The sequence below is a fragment of the Ipomoea triloba genome, chromosome 4 (assembly GCF_003576645.1).
Source record: "Ipomoea triloba cultivar NCNSP0323 chromosome 4, ASM357664v1".
NCBI classification, from domain to species: Eukaryota; Viridiplantae; Streptophyta; class Magnoliopsida; order Solanales; family Convolvulaceae; genus Ipomoea; species Ipomoea triloba.
Window position 1 is genome coordinate 29683256 of NC_044919.1, and position 26427 is coordinate 29709682.

The 26427-nt window shown below is 35.3% G+C and overlaps 3 protein-coding genes and 1 long non-coding RNA gene across 6 annotated transcripts; 2 read left to right on the plus strand and 2 right to left on the minus strand.

The window, feature by feature from the left end:
• Positions 1-95: 95 nt before the first annotated feature.
• On the minus strand, positions 96-2468 carry LOC116015221 (protein LIFEGUARD 2-like). Its single transcript, XM_031255247.1, has 4 exons — positions 2073-2468; positions 1838-1951; positions 623-780; positions 96-509 (listed from the first exon to the last, which is right to left on the minus strand). The coding sequence occupies exons 1-4, from the start codon at positions 2317-2319 to the stop codon at positions 303-305; spliced, it is 726 nt and encodes a 241-aa protein (XP_031111107.1). The 5' UTR covers positions 2320-2468; the 3' UTR covers positions 96-302.
• Positions 2469-7142: 4674 nt separating this feature from the next.
• LOC116017636 (protein TIFY 4B-like) lies at positions 7143-12092 on the plus strand. Of its 2 annotated transcripts, none has more exons than XM_031258256.1 (8): positions 7143-7454; positions 7573-7727; positions 7888-8033; positions 8789-8879; positions 8969-9131; positions 10843-10903; positions 10995-11098; positions 11696-12092. In XM_031258256.1, the coding sequence occupies exons 1-7, from the start codon at positions 7316-7318 to the stop codon at positions 10996-10998; spliced, it is 759 nt and encodes a 252-aa protein (XP_031114116.1). In that variant the 5' UTR covers positions 7143-7315; the 3' UTR covers positions 10999-11098; positions 11696-12092. The 2 variants fall into 2 exon arrangements, with proteins under 2 accessions (XP_031114116.1, XP_031114115.1); XM_031258255.1 differs by having other exon boundaries at positions 7144-7454; positions 11001-11098.
• A 1776-nt stretch (positions 12093-13868) lies between these two features.
• On the plus strand, positions 13869-24754 carry LOC116017696 (probable protein phosphatase 2C 51). Of its 2 annotated transcripts, none has more exons than XM_031258322.1 (7): positions 13869-13992; positions 14317-14634; positions 14757-14937; positions 15355-15457; positions 15538-15673; positions 15822-15996; positions 24336-24754. In XM_031258322.1, the coding sequence occupies exons 2-7, from the start codon at positions 14358-14360 to the stop codon at positions 24607-24609; spliced, it is 1146 nt and encodes a 381-aa protein (XP_031114182.1). In that variant the 5' UTR covers positions 13869-13992; positions 14317-14357; the 3' UTR covers positions 24610-24754. The 2 variants fall into 2 exon arrangements, with proteins under 2 accessions (XP_031114182.1, XP_031114183.1); XM_031258323.1 differs by having other exon boundaries at positions 14332-14634.
• LOC116017697 lies at positions 24320-25754 on the minus strand. Its single transcript, XR_004097947.1, has 4 exons — positions 25649-25754; positions 25447-25501; positions 25154-25275; positions 24320-24903 (listed from the first exon to the last, which is right to left on the minus strand). It is a non-coding gene; the product is annotated as an uncharacterized LOC116017697 (long non-coding RNA).
• Between the last annotated feature and the right edge of the window lie 673 nt (positions 25755-26427).

Here is a 26427-nt window from a genome sequence, read left to right on the forward strand (position 1 = left end):
TAGGTCAGCCTACCCCGCCTTAAGCCCGCAGGCCGCCAAATTTTAAAATTTTTAAATTTAAATAAAAATTAATACTATAAAATATAATAAATATATACTAAAATAATTTGGATAGTTTAAACATATATTAATGCATTTGAGCCAAAACTAAGAGTTAACAAAGTGCAAAATAACGATATCATGGCATCAATAATGCATACAAATATACAGTTCAACAAGGGTGCAACGAGCATCATTCAAAATAATCCATGAAGGTTGGGAGAGAGTAGAAAGAAAGCAGTAACTGCACATTCTTCAACAGTTCAACTATCAGCAGCTCTAAAAATACTCAAGAGGGATAGGAATAAGTTGATGACATCGAGGTACAAGGCGACCGCAGCCCAGATATATTCATCGTAACTGTATCGCTTGATAAGGTTATCCGTGTCATATACGATGTACCCACAGAATACTATGGATGCCAGACCGCCATAGATCATCACTGAGATCTTCCCCATAGGAAAGAACATCTGCAGAGCAAAGTATGAACATATTGAGCTTTCATCAAACAAGAATTTAGTTCTGCAGATACCATTGGATGCAGGACATAATTGCAAATGAAACATGGGTGAAATCCACAAACCTGGATCAGTGAAAACAGCATAAGCACCAGAATAGCACCGAACAAGAATGGTCCTAGGAAATTAAAATCCTGGCCTCTCTTTGCCGCCCAGAATGTGTACAAAGTAAGAGCAATCACAACTGCAGCTGTTAAAATGGCTGCTTCTAGGATCACTTTCCCTGTTGCCAATCAACCCAGAGATTAATATTCCCATCTTAAAGACAATTTCAATTCTAAAATCACAGATACCAACCACCACTCCACACCCAAAGTTGGAACAGATTAAGATATTAACTTTGATTTATCATCAGAGAATGATTAGGAACCCGGTTGAAGCTCAGGAATGTCCATGAGATATAATGAGCAGAAAGTAAGAAAAATGCAACTAGCAGTTTCCATAACCATAAATATTCAGTAGCATTTGTTGAATGGTACAATGGGTGTGTTTGGTTCATGGGTTTACACACTAGGAAGGGGATTCAAAATCATAATTAGTGTTTGATTAACAACTTTTTAAAACACAACTATGAGATTTGATTACCCCTTCAATTAAAAACCATATTCCCTAATTAAAAAGATATCATTCCATCTTATTAGTAATATGATTTTTAAGTTTGGATTAGTGCTTTTAGATTTTTGTTTTGATTTTTTTTTTGTTCATATTAGTGCTTTGGATGTCATCAATTGCCTTGATTTTTTATTTTTTTTTTATTTTGTATTTTAAAATCCTTTATTCCCATTAGTGGGTCATACATAACCAAACATTAATATTGGTAATCATCCCAATTCCACCATACTACCAAACATGCAAAATACTTTCACAAAAACTCATACCATTACCAAGTTTTTATTCCCATTCCCATTCCCATGTGTGAACCAAACACACCCAATGTTTGATGAGACTTAATGATTCACATCACAGACCATACAAGATGTCACAGTTAAGTTTATTCAGATTATCCTAGACTTTACCAATCTTATTAATCTTTAAAAGGCAACTAACACAAAATTACTGAATAAGCCAATAGCAATATCATACTATTTCTGTGATTTTTTATAGTTGTAAGACCAATGGAATCACAATTCGAACAAGCAAGGAATCTCGAAAAGAAAAGAACTTTCCATCGATCAAAGCATGAATAGGGAAAATCGAGCTAAAACTAACCCTAGAAATGTGAAGGAACAGACAACGTAAAATGGGACAACAAAAATTAAAAATTAAAATGAGTTGCTCACCACTAGTGTATGCACAAGTCAATCCGACGGCGAAGGAAAGAGCCACCGTGAAAATGCCAAGCAGTATATAGTTGTACGGATGCTTCTGGTGGTAGTAATACAACGGGCATAGCACTGCAGCAAACGATTAAATTAATCACATTAAGAAAATATCAACCCTAACTGAAAACAAAGAAACGAAATCAAACGGCAAAGGGACAAATCAAAGGAAAAAAAAAAAATTAGAGCAGCATACCAATGAAGGGCGTGATGATGAGAACAATATAGAGAGCCAAACCAGCGCCAGTAGTTGCAAAGAAGCGTGAAATATGATGATTAGAGACGACGACGGCGCCGACGGCGATGGACATGACCAATTGGATAGCTACAATGGAATACACTTTCCGAATGAATGACCACCGGAGTTCCGGATTCTCCAGCATCGTCGGATACAGCGGCGCCGACCCGGATTCCTCGTCTCCTTTGTACGCATAGTTCCACATCTCTCCGATCAAATCAGCGTCTTCCTCAATATTCCGATTACTCGACTTTGAAATGCGCGGAGCGGAGTGTAATGTGTATATATTTTGAGAAGTTGATCAGAGTAAGCAACAGCGGGTCGGTTCAAACAGTTTTGAGATGTACCCGGATGGAATTCTCGAGATGCGTCTAGGTACGAGTGTAGCAAAGCGTTTGCACGTGTTACGGGGATTTTCTCCCCACTTCACCTACAATTATAGACTAAAAATGAGCCCCACCTTCTTCTAATCCAATGCTTATAAGTGGATCATGGTTCACAACAATTAGTTACATAATTTATACTCGTAAGATATAAAATTTTACAATATAAAACATAAAAAATTACAAACAAGACACATAACATTATGGACTTACCTAGATTGAAAAGACGAGTTACATAATTTGCTAGAGTTAGTTGGAATCCTAATTTATCTGCAATTACAGGTCACCAACATGTCAATGAGTTTTGTTGCTCCAAAATAACATGTTTATGAATTTAATTGCAATTTTCAAAACTTCAAGAGTCTAGTTGACTTTTTACCTAAAGTTTGGAGATGTATTTGACATTTTTCACTAATATAACACATATTTAATTATGTAGGGTAATTCTAAATAATGTACAATTGAATATTTAGTTCACACATGGGAATCAGGATCGGAATGGGAATCAAATACTTAGTAATAGTAATGGATTTTAGTGAAAGCATTTTACATGTTTGGTAGTAGAGTGGAAATAAAATGAAATTCTTTATTTTATTAAGGAATGAGTTTTGCAATTAATGGAGTAATCAAAATACATAATAGTGTTCTAAAAACCTGTCAACCAAACGATAACAATGACTTTAATATTTTCTTTTTAGTACTACTGACTCTATCACAATGTAGGCTCAAACCTACCCCTTCCATGTTGGGGTGCAATCGGGTGACACTATACCACAAAATATTTGCAAGTGTGATATACTTAGCAGCACTATAAATGCTATTTGCGGATCTTATTTATATTTTTCTTAATAAAATGTATTGATTTCACATAAAATGCATACTATGTTAATTGAAAAAGGGTTCGGTCCTTACATGTGGTTGAATTTTTGTTGGAATTGATGTTCAAATCAATTTGACCTATAATAGCCAGGTCTAGATACTTAATTAACTTTTAAGATAAAATTTAGAAGCTTATTTGACTCTTTAAAAGAAAAAGTTGAAAACATTTTGCAAAACAATAAAAGGAAAACAATTATCCGCTATGTCCCATTTTACATATCCTATTTACTATTTATTGGTCAAATAAACTATTTCTTTATTGCTTATTTTCTTTAGTAATTTTTTATTATTTAATTTTTTTTAATGTTTAATAGTACTTTTAATGTAGTTTCTAAATATATAAAATTTATATATTAATCAGTACATGTGCGACATGAATATTGCAAAATGACGAACATATTTAAGTTGTAACTCTTTGTGTAAGGCAGAACCAGACGATGAAAATATATTAGAAATACACACTCCTAAATTCTTAAATAGTTTGAAATTGTATGATCTTCTTAATCATTCATTAACATTAATTAAAGGTCGGTGCACCTGCTATGTTATTGCATAAGATAGACCATTCTCTTGGTCTTTATAACAGTACGTGACTCATCATCACAAGATTGACATATCACATTGTTGAAGCAATAATAGTTAATGAGACACATGAAGGAACCAAAGTTATTATAAAATGCAACCCCTTAACATTTGGGTAATTTCAAAAGTATCCCAGGCTTCCCCTATCTCTAATCGTTTTTTTTCCTTTACTCGGTCGTTTTTCTTTTTAGATTCTCTTTTTGGTTTTTCTTCTCTTTTTGTTTGTTCGTCTGTAGACTCTAAAATCCTGAACCCTTTTCCCGCCGACCAATTTCTAAAAATTCGGTTCAGTTGAACCGGGCGGGGGATAGCAAAAGAAAAAAGTTTTTGTTTTTTTATCCTGTCAAAAAAAAGGGGGGAATGTGCATTTGCTTGAAACAGTTTTTCAATAACAATTTTACGCCTTTGAGTTCGCATAGAGCCTTTGATTAAGCCGTGCTTAAAATCGGGTTGGTGTGCATAACGCATCAAAACAAGCCCCTTCTCTTCATCTTCTTTAGCCTCTTCTTCTGGGGTTTTAGTCTTGGTTTCTTTATTCACAGTATCAGTCTCTTTGCTAGCATTAGGCTTCGTTTCTTTATTCACAGTATCAGTCTCTTTGCTAGCATTAGTCTTCGTTTCTTTATCAACAGTATCAGTCTCTTTGCTAGCATTAGTCTTCGTTTCTTTATCCACAGTATCGAGTTCTTTAAAATGGCTCAAAAAAGGAGTGTTTTTCGGGAGAGCCAAAAGGCAGTTCTGTTTCCCTTCCAAAAATTGTTAAAAAACAAACGTCATCACGAGAAGTTAGCGGTTTAGATGTGTGCCAAGGTTTCAGATGGAAAGGATATACAATCTTGATCTGAATACCTTGTGTCAACCAATTTTCCGGAAATTCTGTTTCGGATAACGGATTACCAGTATAAGTGCACCTAATATGCTTTTCTCTATTCCATTCCTCGAAATCTTCAGACCATTCAGGAATTTGCAATAATAGCATACGTCCAAGATTTTTACCGATTATCAATGAAGGTAATATAAGATTTTTTCTAAGACTTGATTGGGCTATTAAAATGCAACCCCTTAACATTTGGGTAATTTCAAAAGTATCCCAGGCTTCCCCTATCTCTAATCGCTTTTTTTCCTTTACTCGGTCGTTTTTCTTTTTAGATTCTCTTTTTGGTTTTTCTTCTCTTTTTGTTTGTTCGTCTGTAGACTCTAAAATCCTGAACCCTTTTCCCGCCGACCAATTTCTAAAAATTCGGTTCAGTTGAACCGGGCGGGGGATAGCAAAAGAAAAAAGTTTTTGTTTTTTTATCCTGTCAAAAAAAAGGGGGGAATGTGCATTTGCTTGAAACAGTTTCTCAATAACAATTTTACGCCTTTGAGTTCGCATAGAGCCTTTGATTAAGCCGTGCTTAAAATCGGGTTGGTGTGCATAACGCATCAAAACAAGCCCCTTCTCTTCATCTTCTTTAGCCTCTTCTTCTGGGGTTTTAGTCTTGGTTTCTTTATTCACAGTATCAGTCTCTTTGCTAGCATTAGGCTTCGTTTCTTTATTCACAGTATCAGTCTCTTTGCTAGCATTAGTCTTGGTTTCTTTATCAACAGTATCAGTCTCTTTGCTAGCATTAGGCTTTCTTGTTTCTTCAACAGTATCAAGCAGTTTCTTTATCAACAGNGGGGAGAGCCAAAAGGCAGTTCTGTTTCCCTTCCAAAAATTGTTAAAAAACAAACGTCATCACGAGAAGTTAGCGGTTTAGATGTGTGCCAAGGTTTCAGATGGAAAGGATATACAATCTTGATCTGAATACCTTGTGTCAACCAATTTTCCGGAAATTCTGTTTCGGATAACGGATTACCAGTATAAGTGCACCTAATATGCTTTTCTCTATTCCATTCCTCGAAATCTTCAGACCATTCAGGAATTTGCAATAATAGCATACGTCCAAGATTTTTACCGATTATCAATGAAGGTAATATAAGATTTTTTCTAAGACTTGATTGGGCTATTAAAATGCAACCCCTTAACATTTGGGTAATTTCAAAAGTATCCCAGGCTTCCCCTATCTCTAATCGCTTTTTTTCCTTTACTCGGTCGTTTTTCTTTTTAGATTCTCTTTTTGGTTTTTCTTCTCTTTTTGTTTGTTCGTCTGTAGACTCTAAAATCCTGAACCCTTTTCCCGCCGACCAATTTCTAAAAATTCGGTTCAGTTGAACCGGGCGGGGGATAGCAAAAGAAAAAAGTTTTTGTTTTTTTATCCTGTCAAAAAAAAGGGGGGAATGTGCATTTGCTTGAAACAGTTTCTCAATAACAATTTTACGCCTTTGAGTTCGCATAGAGCCTTTGATTAAGCCGTGCTTAAAATCGGGTTGGTGTGCATAACGCATCAAAACAAGCCCCTTCTCTTCATCTTCTTTAGCCTCTTCTTCTGGGGTTAGCAATAATAGTTAATGAGACACATGAAGGAACCAAAGTTATTATCCCTAGATAATGAGCATATTTACCCAATTTATAAAAATCCTAAACAATAATATATAAAATCTCTAAAGTTCCAGCACCGCATGCGTACATCTACACATTAGCTATTAATTAAGGAATTATTTGATGGGATTCAAACAATGATAACATCAGAAAACATAATCGATCCAAAACATATCTTTAATTGCATTATATAATATTTGATATTATAATTTATATAATTATATATCGATCCAAATATTCTTAATATATTATAACAAATCAACTCCGTGCATCGCATGGGTGAAAATACTAGTGATATATAAAATCTCTAAAATTTCAACACCGCATGAGTACATCTACACATTAGCTATTAATTAAGCAATTATTTTATGGAATTAAAACAAATATAACATCAGAAAACATAATCGATCATCTAAAATTCCAGCAGCGCATGCATGCGTACATCTACACATTAGCTACTAATTAAGCAATTATTTTATGGAATTCAAACAAGGATAACATCAGAAAACATAATCGATCCAAAATATATGTTCAATTGTACTATATAATATTTGATATTATAATTTATATAATTATATATGGATTCAATTATTTTTAATATATTATAATAAATTCATTCCATGCATCACGATAAAAATAATAGTATTATAAAAAATTAGATTAAAAATAACTTGCCCCTCGTTAAACTGGCACGGAGGTAGTAACTCACAAGCCATGGACCCTCAAGTTGGGCAGGTAGCCAGCTAGGCCGCGGCCAATTTCATGCTCGTGAAAGCCAACTCATTGTCCTTGAGCTACCCAACTCGCTCACCAAAACCCGGTCTGCTCACTCTCTCAGCTCTCAAATCCATCCCGCCAAAGCACCGAGCAGGTTCCCGCTAAATCGATGCCTGATGCCGCCCGAATCTGACGTCATCTCGCCGGTGGAGGCAGTCTCCAAGTCGCTTCTCGACAAGCCCCTAAACCAACTCACTGATGACGACATTTCTCAGCTCACTCGCGAAGATTGCCGCCGGTACCTCAAAGAGAAAGGTATGTCTCCCAAGTCCGAAAGTTCTATCTTCACGATAAACACAAAAAAAAGGTATAATTGTCCGAAAATAACACACATGTGGATTATGATCTCCCTTAACTGAAATTCTCCGGCCAGGTATGAGAAGACCGTCGTGGAACAAATCGCAGGCGATTCAACAAGTGATTTCGCTGAAAGCGCTTCTCGAAATGCCGCCGGATTCTGACTCCGGCAGTTACAAGAAGCTGTACGCTCCTCGGTCTCCGAGCACCAGTAATAATCACGAATCCCGTGTGCGTTTCAATCATACTTTATATTATTTTTAACATCTATTTAAAAATCATTTATTAGTTCAAAATTGTTTATTTGCTATTAATTTATTGCTGTGAATGTAGTAGCGCATTGTTTATAGCTATTCAGTCGATGATTATAATTGTTTAATGCAAAATGCAGGTCTCCAAAGAAACGGATATAGATGCAGAAATTTCGGAATCAGCAGAAGTGATGCCATTTAGGGGAAAAAATCTGGAAAAAACTGATCTTTTTGGTGACCTACCAGCTCATCCTGCGGGTGCTGTCAAGGACTCAGCTCCATCTAGGCAAGCTTACTTTTATTTTCTCCACTGCTAATTTATGCAAATCTTTTTGAAATTAACGAGCTCCAGAATGGAAAGCTGCCTCTCATGTATGTTCTAATGTGTACTGAAATTTATTTGTGTTGGTAACTTGGTTTTTTGTGCTAATTGCTTGGACCATTTGTTTAGAACATGTTCAAGACTGGCTGGATTACTAGGGCGACATTGACGTGCTTGAATCTTAGTGCACTACATAGCTTAGTATGTTACTGCCATCAAACATGCAATGAACTTCTTGCATTATTGCTGGATCCTAATACTGTACCCACTATGTGGAATGTGTAATCTGTTGAGTCCCATCGTAGAGACTGTGCTTTCTTACTGTGCATAGAAATGTTGACCCCATAGTGCCACACACTCACACATTTAAAGATGTAGAGGGCCCATGCTGTAACATGTAGTGTTATGAGTAGGACACACTGCTGCAGTTTTTTATTGTGCTTTCATCATAACGTATGGAACTACTGAACTATTACATCTTTCATTCAAAGTTGATGGTTCCATGAGCTTCTCATGTAAGATGATTGTAGATGTGGCTTATTATAACTACATGATGTTTTTCCACTAGTAGTAGTGGATGTTTTTCCATCAGGATTCTTTTCCCCTTATTCGTAACATGCTATTACTGTGAAGAGTTGTTCATGACTTGAATTTCTTATTAAGAAGACTCCATAAATATGAATTCAAAAACTGTTCTTGTTACTGGCCTCTCTATTCAGAAGCACAGAGTCAACATGTATTCCAGCTAGGCAAATGGCAATCTTCTATTGTGGCAAGGTGAATGTCTATGATGATGTGCCAGCTGATAAGGTATTAAATTTCTTCTGAATTATAAATACTCTAAAATTATTCTAGATGTTAAGTCCCAAATATGTGAGCAACAACAACTCATGTTATAGGCACACACACTCTTGCATTTTGCTGGAAGCACACTCCCTGTTCCTCCTGACTCTCCATATGATGGTGCTGTAACTGCACAACATTCAGTGTGCCATTTACAAGCTGCAAATGTTAAAGTATGCCAAGAGTATGCAGTGCCGCTCTCACCAGCAGTGCAAACAGGTGGTTTAATTATATATGAGTATAAGAATACTGGAATGATGAGTTTTTGTTTTGAAACCATATTTTGTGGAATGCATTTTCTTTTGTTCCTGTTGCCCAATGGCTACTTTCTTGATTTTACAACTTAAAAACTCCTCACTGGGCTTTCAATGGTATGAAAACTCTCTCTGAAAGATGGTTTTTAACCTTAGTTGACTTAACAAATTATCAAGGACATTACAAGAAATGCATTAAATTTTTCTATATATTGCGAAGGATATTGGTTCAAGTTTTACAGTAAAAAATGTGACAACACTTGAGTATACATGGAAGAAAGCAACACATTTCGTGAAGGTAATCCTTGTAAACTTTTTGTCCCTCTTTCAGTGATTGCCACATATGAAATTTTTATTTATGGCTCATGATTCTTTAAGATGGGAAATACGAAATTGGTGACCTCTATCACTCTCAAGCTCAAGCTCACTGCACAATTCAGATGCATTTTTTCTAGGGATGGCAATGGGTCGGGGGTGGATCGGGAGGGCTACATCCACCACCCGATCCACCTTATACTTTCTCCACCCACCCCCACCCCCTACCCGCATCAGGTGAATTTTTTCAAAACCCACCCCCACCCCACCGGGTGCAGGTGCCCACTACGGTTACCCACTACTTATTATCTTATTAATTTTTTAAAATAATATTTAAAATTACTTACACATAATAAAATAAAAAATTCATTAGTTATACTAAAACATAAAATAATATAAATATTCAAATATAATAATTAAATTGTTAACTTTTTAAAATAAACTTAGTAGTTTAGAAATAAAAATACTAAGAATTAGCAAAAGTTATAGAAACTTTTATAATTAACTATATACTAATACTTATTTTACTATTATATATATACACACACACACATGGTGGGTCGGGTAGGTTCTAGGCGGGTTTTGTACATAGAATCTGAATCCAACCCGATCCTCTGCGGGTTTAATATTTTAAGACCCACCCGGCCACCTCCAACCCACCACCCACTATCACCCAAAAAAAAACTGATTCATGCGGGATGGATTCGGGTGGATATCCGAGAGGAAAATTGAAATTGCTATCAATCCCTATTTTTTTCATTGCAAAACTTTCACCTTCTATGGAAACTGGGAACCATTGTCTTCTTCCTGTCCTTCATTGTAGACAAAGTCCATCATTACCTCATTACCTGCTTCAATAACTACTCAGTGCTCACTCCACTTGCCTGCCCTTCAAGTTGCATCCATCTTGACCAGATTTTTACCAATGTGAATTTCATTAATGAACATTCAAAAGGTGGTTAGTTATCTCTGTTGCAACCATTTGTTTTGAACAGTGTGCTGTGAGTTCTCTGTTGCAGCCATTTGCTTTGAACAGTGTGATTCACAGCCCTTTACATCAAACACTGATTCTTTTACATGCATTATCTTGAGGATTGGAGGACAAAATGCCCTTGGAGGCTTCCTGGCTGGATTACTTGTTAATTTCCTTTTGTCCTTTTAGCTATGTCCTGAAATGAAGAAAGGCTGTGGGCCTTTCTTTAGGGTACAGCTATAAGGTTATTTTTTGTCAGACTGTAGGCAAATGTTTTCTATCAGAACAAGATGTATGTTGAAAGCTTGATGTAGATCAATGGATTTGAAGTGTTGTAGACCATTCTCTCCTAAGTTTGATTTTCATTAGATGTTATTTTTGCAAACAGTGGAAGGCCCAACAAGCAGAAAAGCATCAGTTCAGAGATATCTTGAGAAGCGAAAAGACAGGTATTCCTAACTATTCTGTGTTTGGAAATAGACAAAAAATGCATTTCTTTTTTCTTTGTACTTCTTTTCTAGCCTCTCACATCTCTGTTAGGTGAAGGTTCAAGAGCAAGAGTAAGGTAGAAACCACTTCAACGTCTAGCTTAGACATCTACTTGAACCATCAAATGGGAAGTCATACCTCCAATTAGCACTCAAGTAAGGCAATGCTTTCAATTCTCCTAAATTAGGCTTTCTTCTGTTCTTTCAATAGAATTGTATGCTAGAAAATGCAAATCTTTCTACTGAATTTAATGACAAAGGGGTATAATTTCTCCTTTAGCAGACCACCTGTTTTATCCCCCACAATATGCAAAATTTTGTACTCGTGTCTTTTAAAGGTAGTAGCTCACCACATGTATAAGGACCTTATTATAATAAGGTATTGTTACCATGTAAATATATATTCTTAAATGTGCTTAGTAAAGATAGTTGTCCACAAATCCTATGGCAGGGCGGCATCTCATACTCTTTATATCTTTGCCCAACCCATTTTTTAAAGTTAATCAGGGATGATTTCTTGGCAGCCATTTTTCATGTCATTGAACTGCTAACCTCAGTAGAGATTCATGCTCGCTTCTGTTTATTTGAATATATAGTGTAACAGTACTCACATAGTCACATTTCCCTGACACTGTACTCCACCCTACCCCCTCCAATGAAGAATTACTAGTGCTTGTAGTTTTAGACAATGGTCCTTAGCAGTAAATGACTCAAAAAAATTGATTAACTTATCATTTCTCTGTTGCTTTTCAGATGTTAAAGACTGAATGTCGAAAGGGACAGTACACTTTATGTATAGTGTCTTCATATTATGAAAGCTGCGGATTCAATTTCAGGTTGTAGCATGTAGGTGGTTGACTAAAATTGAGGAGCTACATTGATGTAAGAAATTTTCAAGTACATACTTGTCTTGAATTTGATATCTGTGCTAAGAATGTAGCTATTCTTCAACTACAAGAAAGGTTCTGAGCGAGCTGTTTACCAGCCATAAGCTCCTTCCCTGTAAAATGCCATTCTTTTTTGGGGTCAGAAGTAGCACTTCCCTCTTTCAATGGCAGTTGCCAGTCGGTCTCTGGTTACCAGTAATGTAATGAAGCTATGCTTATATTTTCTGCATGTGATGGTAATGATCTAGAAATTTTTTTGCCAATTCCAGTCTGCAATGATAACCCTATTCCTCTTAACCAGAGGAATAATTTATGGCTTTATTCTTCGAGTCCCAACTCCCATGTTGCACTGATCCAGTATAGTGCTGCTTATACATGTTTTAAGGCAAAATATACCGTGGTTGATGGTCCAAGCTGCAGTGGTAAACAAATCAAGACGGTTAATAGATTGTTCTCATTGAAAGTGTAATTTAGAATGTTGTGGTTATCAAGCCAATAATCTAACTAATTTGATTAGAATTGTTCCACGTTAGTCGTTACTATAATTTTTTGTTCACTACTCTTGCTATCATCAAATCGTTCTACTTCTCACTCAAAACTTTGGTAGTATAATTTACTTATCTTATATTTCATAGATTATTACATAAGAGCAATTTTTAATAGTGACTACAAATATAATTTTGATAAAAAAAATCATGCTACCTTATTGTACACTTTTACAGGCATTCTGAACTTTTTATTTTTATTTTCCTTTTTACATTAGCATTTCCCGAAGTGCAAAAACTATACTATAGAGTCAGAGAGTGGAGGTTACGGCCTGCACGGACAACTCAACTGGTTGCATAATGTAAATTATTTTTTTTAATTCGGATCTACTTTATAAGATGAACTCGGATCCAAAATACACTATTTACATACTGAATGTTCACAAATGATATATTCTGAATGTTCACAATTTACCACAAAATCAAAAATTCAGTCTCACCCGTGACAGTGTGATAAGAGTGGGGCTACGGTTAGGCCTACACTATATTGTCTATAGGGATAAGGGTCAAATAGCCCCCTCTACTACTCAAGAAAGTGCAATTGGCACCCTGAACTCAAAAAACATTCAAATAGCCCCCTCAACTACTCAAAAAGTTCAATTAGCACCATGAACTCTAAAAACATTCAATTAACTACTCCAACTCCATAAAAAATTCAATTTCCAGTTTCTGTATATGTTTTTATATGAGTAACAATTTTAATTTTTTTTAAAAAAAATAAATTTTAAACATAATTATTTAAATTTTTTTATTTTAAATAATTATTTATAAAAAAAATATTTTACATGTGTAAAAATTTTAATATACAAAAATGCTAATATAAAATTAAAAATGCTTACCATTTAAGTTTAGTGGACTAATTTAATACTAATTAATTTAAGCATTTTTAAATTAATGTAAGCATTTTTAAAAATGTTTGTAAATTTAATGCGAAAATTAGTACCAGATTGTAAGCATATATGTGTAAGAACATTCTACCAAAATTGGTTGTGGGAATGATTATAGTCAAAATAATAATTAGTTATAAAAATTTATATTACATGTGTAAAATTTACTATTGAACATTAAATTAATTAGTATTATAGTAGTCCAATAAACTTAAATGTTAAGCATTTTTAATTTCATATTAGCATTTTTGTATATTAAAAATTTTACACATATGTAAAATAAATTTTTATAAATAATTATTTAAAATAAAAAATATTTAAATAATTATATTTAAAATTTATTTTTTTTAAAAATTAAAATTGTTACTCATATAAACATACAAAAACTAGAAATTGAATTGTTTGTAGAGTTGGAGTAGTTAATTGAATGTTTTTGAAGTTCATGGTGCTAATTGAACTTTTTGAGTAGTCGAGGTCGCTATTCGAATGTTTTTTGAGTTCAGGGTGCCAATTGAACTTTATTGAGTAGTAGAGGGGATATTTGACCCTTATCTCTTGTCTATATATTAATATCAATAGTGATCTCGTTACTAGATATAAGTACAGATTTCGGACAATTTTATTTTCCCTCTCCTGTGAGGATCATTTCCCTTAAGTTCACTCCGAAATCAGGGATGTCGCCGGACGCCGTGCCGATCAAGCCGTTAGATTTAGCTCTAACCTATGTCTAGGTTTCTCTCTCCTCTCTCTCGCTGCGTATTTATGTCGATTATACACACACGCACACACGTCTACGGTTCTATAATGGCTGATTCATGGTTTCCTGTTTAGATATAATTTCAACATTTTCGTTTTGAATTTGAATGCGCAACCGGCAACTCCATACTACTATGCTAATATTTACTCATTTACTGAATTCTCTGTGCTTGTATTGTTTGTTGAAAATGAATCCTGATAAAAAGGGACCGATAAGGAAGAAAACTACGGAGTTGTTTGTGTACTCGTAGTCTCGTATAGTCGTATATCATCACTATGGAAGTTTGAAGTTGTAGCAGTTTGGAATTCTGCAGGAACCTAATTTTGTGTGGAGTGAATAATGGACATATTTAAGATCATAGTTCTCGTAGGAGTGTTTTGCTCTGCTGCCTCGGGCTATGCTCACGATGTGTTTGCTTCCTGTATGAGAGCTTATGATGAAGGAGGTGCTCCAGCCTTTTTTAGATTGCCTGAATGCCCTCAATGGATTCTATTGGCTTCCCCTGAGAAGAAAGCACTCAAAGAAGGGAACTGCCAGTTTGCTACACTTCAGGGCCACAGGAAATACCAGGAAGACTGTGTTATTTGCTATCCTAATGTAACAATTCCGGTTTTAGGTGCATTTCTCTTAGCTGCTCTTCTCTAATGCTTGAATAATACTTGCTTAATCTGCATATGTCTCTGACTAGATTGTCTAGTTTGCATTGCTGAGGTTTGTCTCCTTTTGATGATGCTCAAGATGTCAGTGTTGCTGTGGGGGCAGTGTTTGATGGTCATGGGGGCAAGGAAGCAAGCAAGATGGCTTCAGAAAAGTTTTTGGATTACTTTTTCCTTCATGTTGTATTCAACACATACAAGAAATTGTTCCTCCATAAGAAAGATAATGAAGAAATAGATATCCGTAGCTTCACTCGTAAGAGGTTTGAACCAAAACTAGGAATCAGATCATTCATTAATTGCAATTCATCTCCATTATTAGCCCACAGAGTATACTTTCCTAACAAGAGTACAAGACCAACTTTAGTTTGATTTAGCAATTGAGTTGAATTTTCTATAAATCTTAGTTAAAGTTTTAAAAAATTCAAATGCTTATACCCTCAAATATTTGAGATGTGTTAGGTTTTCTGAACTGGTTTTGCTGGTGCCTGCATGACTCAGCCTTTTTGAACCAAGTATATAAATTGTTTTTGGAGTGAAAATTTGTTGTTTGGGTTGGGAATTGAGTTACTGCATGGCATTCTATAGCAGTTAAAGCTATTTTAACTCTTCTATTATCTTTGTAAAAATGTTTTCAAGTTTTAATTAGTTAAGTCTGCTTAAGTTTGATATTTTTGCAGTTATATTGAAGCAGTTCCTGTCATAGATGATGAATTACTGCGTGGCATCTTAGAGACAGCCCTGTTGCAAACAATCCAAGATATAGATTCAGAATTTTCTCAGGCATTTATCATTCTCTTCATTTCTTTATTTTTCTTTAAAGCTATCTCCTGTGATTTTTCAAGTTAGTATTTCTTCTCCAGGAAGCCATGAACCATGGCTATATTTCGGGATCAACAGCAACAGTTGTTGTTTGGGTGAACAGACAGATTTTAGTAGGATCCCTCGGTGATTCAAAAGCACTTCTATGTTCAAGAAGAAATCATCCCGATGCTGAAGGTATTATTTATACTCTTTTCCTGCCCTTTTCTGTTATTCCTGTTTGATTTCAGAAATGATTAGCAAACCAAATTGAATAATTGACCATAAAATCTGTATTCTCCTCAATTCTGTAACTCTTCACTATACTACTCTAATGCTGTTTCAGGTGAACTGGAGTCAAAACTTTATGCTAAGGAACTAACAAGGGATCACCATCCAGATAGAGAAGATGAAAAAGCTCGAATAGAAGCAGCTGGGGGAGTTATTCGTGTATGGGGTGTTCCTCGTGTCAATGGAATATTGGCTGTCACTCGATCTATTGGTGATATATACTTGAAAAGGTATTTTCCCTACTCCCAAGGCCTCTTCCTCGCGTTACTAATAGCTTATAAAGATTTTGTGTGGTGAAGCGTATGATATAATAATTACATTTACAATTGTGATTTTGATTATAGATTAATCAAATACTCCAAAAATAGACTTAGGGTGTGTTTGGTTCGCACATGGGAATCGGAATCAGTATGAGTATCAAATACTTGATAAGGGTAATGGGTTTTGGTGAAAGTATTTTGCATGTTTGGTAGTAGGGTGTGTAAAATCAGATCATGGTGAAGAAAATTCTATATCTTTATTATTAGCTGATTACATCTATATATATACACATGAGGAAGACAGAGCTCCCTTAAATCCTGCAGTATAATGCTGCACTACTTCCTTAATTTCTTCCACTAAGCCTAATACTGATAACACTACCTAATACTAGCATAAAGGTATAATAATTAAATACCACTAGCATAAAATAATTCTCAACATCCCCCCTCAAGCTGGAGCGTGAATGTTGAAAGCTCCAAGCTTGTTACACAAATATTCAACTCTGGGACCTCTTAAAGCTTTAGTGAAGATGTCAGCCAACTGATCGTTTGTACCTACAAATGAGGTAACAATTTCCCCGGATGCAATCTTTTCACGAACAAAATGACAATCAATCTCGATGTGTTTTGTTCTCTCATGAAAGACAGGATTGGATGCAATATGTAAAGCTGCTTGATTGTCGCACAACAATTTAATTGGTCCTTTTGTGGAGAATTTCAATTCAGATAGGAGATGCTTTAACCAGATTAGTTCACACGTCCCCAAAGCTATTGACCGATATTCTGCCTCTGCACTTGATCGAGCCACCACATTTTGCTTCTTACTTTTCCAAGATATTAGGTTGCCTCCAAGAAAAACACAGTATCCTGATGTTGATTTTCTATCCCAAGGGCATCCAGCCCAATCTGCATCAGTATAACCAATAATCTCTGTGTTTCCATGATCTTTATATAACACTCCGGTTCCGGGAGACTTCTTGATGTATCGTAGAATCCTTATGACAGCATCCCAATGGCTGTCACATGGTGAGGCCAAAAATTGACTCACGATACTTATTGCAAAAGAAATGTCAGGACGGGTGACTGTTAAGTACAACAGTTTTCCAACCAACCTTCGATATCTTCCTGGATCTGAAAAAAGCTTCCCTTGTTCTGGTACAAGCTTAATATTAGGATCCATGGGAGTATCAATTGGTCTGCAATCAAGCATACCTGTTTCCTCTAATATGTCTAAAGCATATTTACGTTGAGATATACAAATCCCTTGCTTTGATTGGGCAACTTCTATCCCTAAGAAGTACTTCAATTTTCCAAGATCTTTTGTCTCAAAGTGTTCGAAAAGATGTTGCTTTAATTGAACCATTCCTTCCGTATCATCTCCTGTGATAACAATATCATCGACATAAACAACAAGATAAATACTTTTACTTTGTTGATGCCGATAGAACACAGAATGATCCACTTTGCTCTGAATTAACCCAAAATCTTGTAGAACTGTGCTAAAACGTCCAAACCAGGCACGTGGAGACTGTTTCAATCCATAAAGAGAGCGTTTTAATTTGCAAACAAAGCTATTCTTCCCCCCTTGAGCAACAAAACCAGGAGGTTGTTCCATATATACTTCCTCTTTGAGATCCCCATGTAAGAATGCATTCTTGATGTCTAACTGGTAAAGAGGCCAATGATGTATAGCTGCAATAGAGAGAAAAATCCTGATGGAAGAGATCTTGGCCACAGGTGAGAATGTATCGGTGTAATCAACGCCAAACACTTGAGTGTACCCCTTTGCTACTAGTCGAGCTTTGAATCTGTCTACCTGTCCATCCGGTCCAACTTTGACGTTATAGACCCATCGACAACCAACAACTGTTTTGCCAGGAGGTAATGGAACCAAGTCCCAAGTTCCTGATGAATGTAAGGCCGCCATTTCATCAACCATAGCTTGTTGCCAATCAGGATGAGAGAGAGCCTCCTTAACCGATTTTGGAACAGAAACAGATGATAAACTGGAGATGAAGGCATTATAAACAGGGGAAAAACGGTGATAAGAGACAAAATTATATATAGGATAGGGATTGCGGGTAGACCTGTTACCTACCCGACTAGCAATGGGAGTACTGGAAACTGGAGCAGGAACCGGATCCAAGGGAAGAGACAGCTCAGGAGATGAATCAGCAGGTTCAATGTCTGCAGCAGTAGTGGTCGGTGGTAGTGTTGACCGACGATGATAGGTGAACTGGAAAGGAGAAACAGTTTGGGTTTGTGATGGAGTTTGGGTTTGTGATGGAGTGGGAGGTAGGACACTAGGAAGTGGTATTTCTATCCCCCCTTCAAACGAGGGAACCGGTAAGACATCAGAAAAAGGATCCACAACCCCTGTAGAGTCAGATGAAAAGAATGGAGTGTTCTCAAAGAAGGTAACATTTGGTGATACATAGAATCGTCGTGTGTCAGGGCAATAACATCTGAACCCTTTTTGAACCCTAGAGTATCCCACAAAAATACATTTCAAAGACTTGGGTGCGAGTTTATCACGGCCAGGAGTAATATCCTGAACAAAGCAAGTGCAACCAAAAACCTTGAGTGGAAGCTTGTGTAATGGCTCTTGAGGAAACAACAAGTGGTAAGGTATTTTGCCGTGTAAAACAGACGATGGCATACGGTTAATAAGATAACATGAATGAAGGATAGCATCTCCCCAGAAACAAGAAGGGACCTTATAGTGAAGAAGCATAGTCCGAGCAGTCTCCACTAGATGTCTATTTTTTCGTTCAGACACACCATTTTGTTGTGGTGTGTCCGGACAAGAAGATTCATGGAGAATACCCTCGGAGTCAAGAAGGGTAGACAAAGGAGTATTGAAATATTCCCTGGCATTATCACTCCGAAGAATTTTAATAGACACTCCAAATTGATTTTTAATTTCATTATGAAACTTTTGAAAGATGTTGAACAATTCAGATCGTCGTTGCATTAGGAAAACCCAAGTACAACGAGAAAAGTCATCAATAAAAGTAACAAAATACTTAAAACCTAACACAGATGTGACACGACTAGGACCCCAAATATCACTGTGAACTAAAGAAAAAGGAGACGAAGACACTTTATTGACCCGTTCAGGGAATGAGGTTCTAGAATGTTTTCCATACTGACAAGATTCACACTCTAGTGAAGACAACTTTGAGAGACTTGGTTCAAGTTGTTGTAGTTTCTTCAAACTTGGATGACCTAGACGACAATGAGTAAGGGAAGGAGAAACAGTAGCATTACAGACAGCGGAAGCAGGAGTGGATAGGCGGTATAGTCCTTTTGATTCATACCCCGAGCCAATCGTCTTCCCCGAACGACGGTCCTGTATAATAACAGAATCAGAAGAAAAGGTGACTAGGCAATCCAAAGAGTGAGTAAGTTGATGAATGGAAATCAAGTTAAAAGGACATGTAGGTATATACAAAACTGATGATAAAGGTAAATTAGGAAGAGGCCTTGCTTTACCAACACCATGAGCAGTACATATGGATCCATTACCAAACACAATGGATGGAAGAGGCTTAGAATCTGTGAAAAGGGTTAATAAAGAAGAATTACCACAGATATGTTCAGAAGCACCTGAATCAAGGACCCATGACCCAAGAGGTCCAGATTGAGAAACAAGGGCTGTGTGAGTCTCTTTGGTGTGAGCTATAGGAGTGACAACAGCAGCTTGGGCACTAGCTTTAAATCGGGCAAACTCTTCATATTCTGCAAGAGAGATAGTTTTAGAACCTGAATCTTCTTGTTTGAGCTGAGCCACATTTGTAGGGGCAGGCACTGGTCTCCCGTGCAGCTTCCAGCATCGATCCCGCGTGTGTCCAGATCTATTGCAGTAATCACAATATCTAGTGTTTTTCTGCCCACTACGGTCTTTATTTCGGTTGCCCAAATTGTTACCTCGACCTCCTTGGATCACAAGAGCAGATTGGCCTGTGGTTGGTGCAGAAGTCTCACTAGGAAAAGAAGTCACTTGAAGAAGACGTTTGAACAATTCTTGGATCCCTGGTACAACATTATCTCCAAGAATCTGGTTTCGAGTATTCTCAAACTCAGGGCCTAGTTTAGATAAAACAAAAACAACAAAAAATTTTTCACGTTGGGCAATCTGTTCTGCAGGTGTCCCTCCAGTTGGTAACAGCTTATTAAACTCAGTTAATAAACCTTGAGTTTTCCCCAGAAAGGCTTCCATACTCATACCATCCTTCTTTAAGTTAACCAAATTATTAACAACTGTGTAACATTGAGAAACATCATTAGTGTATAAGGACTTAGCTTGATTCCATACCTCAACACATGTTTTAAAAACTCTGAACAGTTGAATTAACTCAGGTGAAAGGGATTGCCACAGGAGACTACAAAGTTGGGCATCCACTCTTTTCCAAATTGCCCTCTCATTTTCTGGAACCTTTTCTACCCCCTTTTCCAAATGGTCACTAACACCTTGGCCCATAAACCACATTTCAACTGCATCGGACCAAGAATGGTAGTTTTGTGACCCACATAATTTTTCAGAGGTAATAACTGGATTTCCAGATAAATTAGGTACAAACACTGAGCTAGAAATAACATTCTCAACACTGCCAGAAGTTTCTTCAGTACCAGTTGAAGACATGGTTGACAAAAAAGAATATTAGCAAGTGAGTGAAAGAGGAATCGTCGACTGAACTGGAAGGTTTCACCGGAACAGTACCTCTGACCGGAACAGTGCCGTTGACCGGCGTTGACCGACGTTGACCGGCGCCGGCGAACAATCTGGAAAATGCTGTTAGCTGCGTCTCCTTGAGACGAAACCAGGGGAGAAAACGGCAGCTTGATCGGAGACCGGAGGAGAGAGATCTGGCCAGAAAACAGTCTGCAATTTCCGGCGATGGTGGTGGCGCGTGGCGGCGCGTGCGTCAGCAGATGATGACGGAATTCCTGGCCTGGCTTCGCGACAAGGTTCCGAGTGAGGCTGTGGTGCTAGTTTCCTCACACACTAGCCGGAAGTAAGTCGGAACGAGATAAATCAGTCGCGGGTTGCCGGAAAAGATGGTGTTTTTCAGAAATGGAAAGAAAATAGCCTAGAATCTTAGGCTCTGATACCATGTAAAATCAGATCATGGTGAAGAAAATTCTATATCTTTATTATTAGCTGATTACATCTATATATATACACATGAGGAAGACAGAGCTCCCTTAAATCCTGCAGTATAATGCTGCACTACTTCCTTAATTTCTTCCACTAAGCCTAATACTGATAACACTACCTAATACTAGCATAAAGGTATAATAATTAAATACCACTAGCATAAAATAATTCTCAACAGGGTGGAATGGGAATGGTTATTAATAGTTGAGGAAGAAAGGAGGAGGGAAATAAAACCCTTATTTAATAAGGGTAAAAGTTTTTCAATTAATGGGGTATTTCAAACCCATAGTACTATTCTAAAAACCTGTCAACTAAACAATAACAATCACTTTGATACCCATACCTTATACCAAAATCCGTCAACCAAACACTAAGTTACTTATGGATTATTGGCTTCAATATACTATGATATCATGTTTGTTCATGGAATGGATTTTAGGTGAGTTGATATCCTATTCCATAGGGAATATTTTAAACAAAAAATATAATAAGAATTTTATTTCATTGTTTGGTTTGCAAAATTAATGGGCTTCATAAATTATTTTTGTCTGGTTGGTCTAAGAAATAAAATTTAATAAACAGACAAAAGACATAAACACTTATATGTTGAATATTATATATTTAAAAAAATAAATAAATACATGTGCACACATATGTATATATACTCTAAATAAATAAATAAGTATACACATCATTTATTTAATTTGATATTTTAATTAAATGAGGGCAACTTGGCTTAGGAATTGGCAAATTGCTAATACTAAGGGCCCCTAGAAATATTCTCCTCACGAGGAGAATAGCTTATTCTCATCAAAAGTCTGACAAAATAGGTCTACTATTGAGATTTGAGAATGTTATTTTTATGTCTATTCTATGAATCAAAGATGACAATATTGGCCAACTTGAGCTCAGCCGGCAAATTATTCCGTGGACGTGAGTCCACATCAAGTCTATATTGCAGGGTAAATTTGAGTTTAAAATGCAGAATTTATAACTAAATGTTCACAATTTACCTACTTAATATTGTGACATTTAGTATGTAAATTGTGAGAGGTCCATTGTATAACTATTGAGTTCAACCCATATGATATAGTACTTGGGCAAGTCAACTCAGTTTTTTTTTTTTTTTAAATTTTTTTTTAATTTTTATTTTAAGTTAAGCTTGTGTATTGAAATTAATTTTGTATTTCTAAAATTGTTTTTTTGTTTGTTCTTAAAGTAGTATAATTTTTAATGTTATGAATGTACAAATAATATATAATTTAACAATTGTAAAAATATGAAATAAACTTATTACGTATTTTTTTTAGAAATAGTAATTTAAAATTTTTATTAAGTTAATAAATTATAAGTTAAAAATTATTTATTTACATATTTTTATTATAATAATTTGTAGATTATAATTTTATTTTAATATAGATAATAATTATTATAATCATTAATAAAAATACTTTATAATAAATTTATGTTCATGTTTTAGAAAATGACTCAAACAGAAAAGAATATAGTTTTATGACTTTTAACCAAAAAGAATTTTTTTTTTCTTGACTTTCAATCAGATATTGGTAGAAGAAAACTTTTTCTAAAAAATAATTTATGTTTTTCAAAAACAATTTTCTACAAATATTTTTAGTGTTATATTTATTAATTTTTGTATTTATTTTTATTATAATAAATTGCATGCTAAAAGTTATTTATTTACATATTTTTATTAATAGTAGTGTTATTTTCTTTGCTTCATTTTGCTTGTCTTATTTACTATTCATGGGTCAATCAAATATTTCTTTATTGCTTATTTTCTTTACTAAATTTTTTATTATTTTTAAATTTAATTTTTGTGTTTAATAGTAATTTTAATGCAGTGTCTAAATATATAAATTTTATATATACTAATGTCAAACTTAATATTATGAAAAATTGAATTAAAAATAATTTCAGTCAAACTACGTTAATCTAACCGGACAAACAAAATGAGACTGAGAGGAAGTAATATTTATAACTATTAGAAATTATAATTTTATTTTAATATAAATAATTATATTATTATAATCAATAAAATAATTAATATTTTATTATAAATAAGTTTTTAATAAATTTATGTTCATATTGTAAAATATTAATCAAAGAAAAAAAAAACAATTTAATGAACTTTTTAGGCTTTTTTTTTCAAATCATTTTCTAGGAAATATTATCCATGTTATATTTATAAATTTATTTTTATTATAATAAGTTACAGATTAACAGTTTTTTTCTTTTACATATTTTTTATTATATAAATTATAAAATATAATTTTATTTTAATACAAATATATTAGAATCATGAAAAAAATAATTAAAATATTCCATAAGCAATAATTTTATAATAAATTAACTTTTAATCAACCAAAAAAAAAATTTATTTTAACGGACTAACGTAAAATAGAACTAACAAAATCTGGCAAGAAAGTTTAGGGTGTGTTTGGTTGGTGGGTTTAGGCATAAGGAATGGGTATGAAAGTGATTGCTTGTGTTTGGTTGATAAGTTTTGTGAATGCTACTATGGGTTTGGAATACCCAATTAATGAGAAAACTCATACCCTTATTAAATAAGAGTTTCATCTCCCTTCCTCCTTTCTTCCTCAATTATTAATAATCATTCCCATTCCACCCAACTACCAAACATGCTAAGGGTACGTTTGGTTCGCACATGGGAATCGGAATCGGAATGGGTATCAAATACTTAGTAATGGTAATGGGTTTTGGTGAAAGTATTTAACATGTTTGGTAATTGGGTGGAATGGGAATGATTATTAATAGTGAGGAAGAAAGGAGGAAGGGAGATGAAACCCTTATGTAATAAGGGCATGGGTTTTGTCATTAATGGGGTATTCCAAACCCATAGTAGCATTCACAAAACCTATCAACCAAACACAAACAATCACTTTCATACCCATTCCTTATGCCTAAACCCACCAACCAAACACACCCTAAATACTTTCACCAAAATCCATTACCATTACCAAATATTTGATACCCATTTTGATTCCGATTCCGATTTCCATGTGCGAACCAAACGCACCCTTATTTGTTTCCCCAATGTTAGTAAACATCAAAGGATGAGTAAAAGCAGAAGCAACTTTGATATATTTGCTATTGGTTAAAATCTTAGATATGGTGTTATTGCTGAACCGGAAATAAATTGGCGAAATCTGACCAGCAAGGACTACTACATAGTCATCGGAACTGATGGTATATTTGAGACTATGGCTCCACAGACCGTGTGCAATATACTACAGGCTCAAGAAAAGGAGATCCCCAACAACTCTCCTTTATGTTCATTATCCTCCCTAGCAGATTGCATAGTCCACAAGGCATTTGATGAGGGCAGTATGGACAACCTGTCGGTTATTGTGATTCCAATAAAGAAGAATGCAGCACAGTGATAGTAGGTAGGTCTAATCCATTGATTCTTTTGCTGTAGCGCAACAGATGGAATGACCAGTTCTCTGTTCTCTATATATCTTGGGATGCATAGTTGTACAAATACAAAAATGCTTCTTTACTGATACATTTTATTTTTTCTTTCTATTTCTTTTCTAATCAATGGAATTGCATACTTACACAGTGCTAACGTTCTCATCTAACCACTCACCTGATAAAAAACCACTTCGGTAATGACTCCTGCCTGCTTGAGGAGCAAACATCCCAACCCAAAACTCAGTCTGCTCGACTCATTTCTGCAATAAATTATGCCAGTCAAAACTGGTACTAATGAACCTTTGAGCTTAAAAAGGGTGGAGCAAAGGAAATGGGGTTTAATCATCAGATTATTGTGATTTGTGAAAAGAAAAAAGAAGAGAAGGGTGGAGCAAAGGAAATGGGGTTTAATTATTAAATTATTTTGTAAATAAAAAGAAGAAATGGGTTTAATAATCAAATTATTGTGGAACCTGAGCATATAGAGGCAATAAAAGAAGTTATGGATACCTTCAAAGCATGTGGAACTGAGCATAGACAGAGGCAAGTTAAACCTTTCCATCAGTTTGATTGTTTGCATGTTGTGAAAAATATGGATGCTTCAGAGCTTCATCAACACTCAGCCGATCCTCCTAGATAAATTTAAAATGTATCTATTGTTAAAATATACTCCGTATCTAATACTTTAGATGCACCTTCAAGTACCAATGCCATAAATGACAAAGATAATCCTAGCAATGATACCACACTACAGTAACAGATTCTCAATGCAATTCATAATAACTTTTTGAGGGCTGACTCACAGGATTCCAGTGCAGCAGTTGGCGAACTAATCGCAAAGCCCATATATTTGGAAACCTGCAGACAATGCACAGTCAAAAATAGAAAGAACTGACTAGCACCATGAGTCAACTACTTGATCTCTCACCCTCTATGCATCTTTATGTATTCATTTTATTATTAGGGGGTAGGGGGAGGTGTTTGGTGGTATCACACTATACTGACCCTATTTTTAGAGGATCTCTGTTTCTAATTTGATGCAAAAAGAACTCTTCAGAGCATTTCCATGGAGCCGGTGAAACTGAGTCCTGGACAATTACAGTATAATGAAGCTCTGATTCATAATAATTTATTTCAAGTTAATGGCAATGCTAATAAGTAGGAGTAATATACTTGTAATGCAAGGTAAAGTGTCTTCCCTAAAGAACGTAAACAGAAACCTGTTAGTTATTATATACATCCACTTCTTTTAGGGTGTGTTTGGAAAGCAAGAAAATGACTTCTGGAAAATGTTTTCTGGAAAATGATTCATTTTCCAAAAAATAAGTTCATTTCCCGTGTTTGGTTGCATTTTGGAAAACTGTGTGTTTGGTTCATTTTCTGGAAAATGATTAGAATTGTATAATTATATATTTTAATTATTTTATTTAAAATATTAAAATATTTATAATATTATTTAAAATAATATTATAGCAAATAATAATTATAAATTTAAAAAAAAAAAAAAAAAAACAACAACAACAACAACAAACATCACCCTCTGGTTTCCGTCAGAGCAGATGAAAACAAATCTGCTCTGGTTTCTGCCAGGGGAAACCAGAGCAGGAATTGGGTTTCCGGCGGAAACCAAAGCTGGTGTTCGTCATTTCCTGAGCGGCGGAAAATGACTTCCGCTTTTTTTTGGTGGAAGTCATTTTCCGCCAAATGGGGGTGATTTTCCCCAGTCAACGGAAATCATTTTCCGTTGACTGGATTTTCCAAGCCTTGCCAAACACTGAACACCC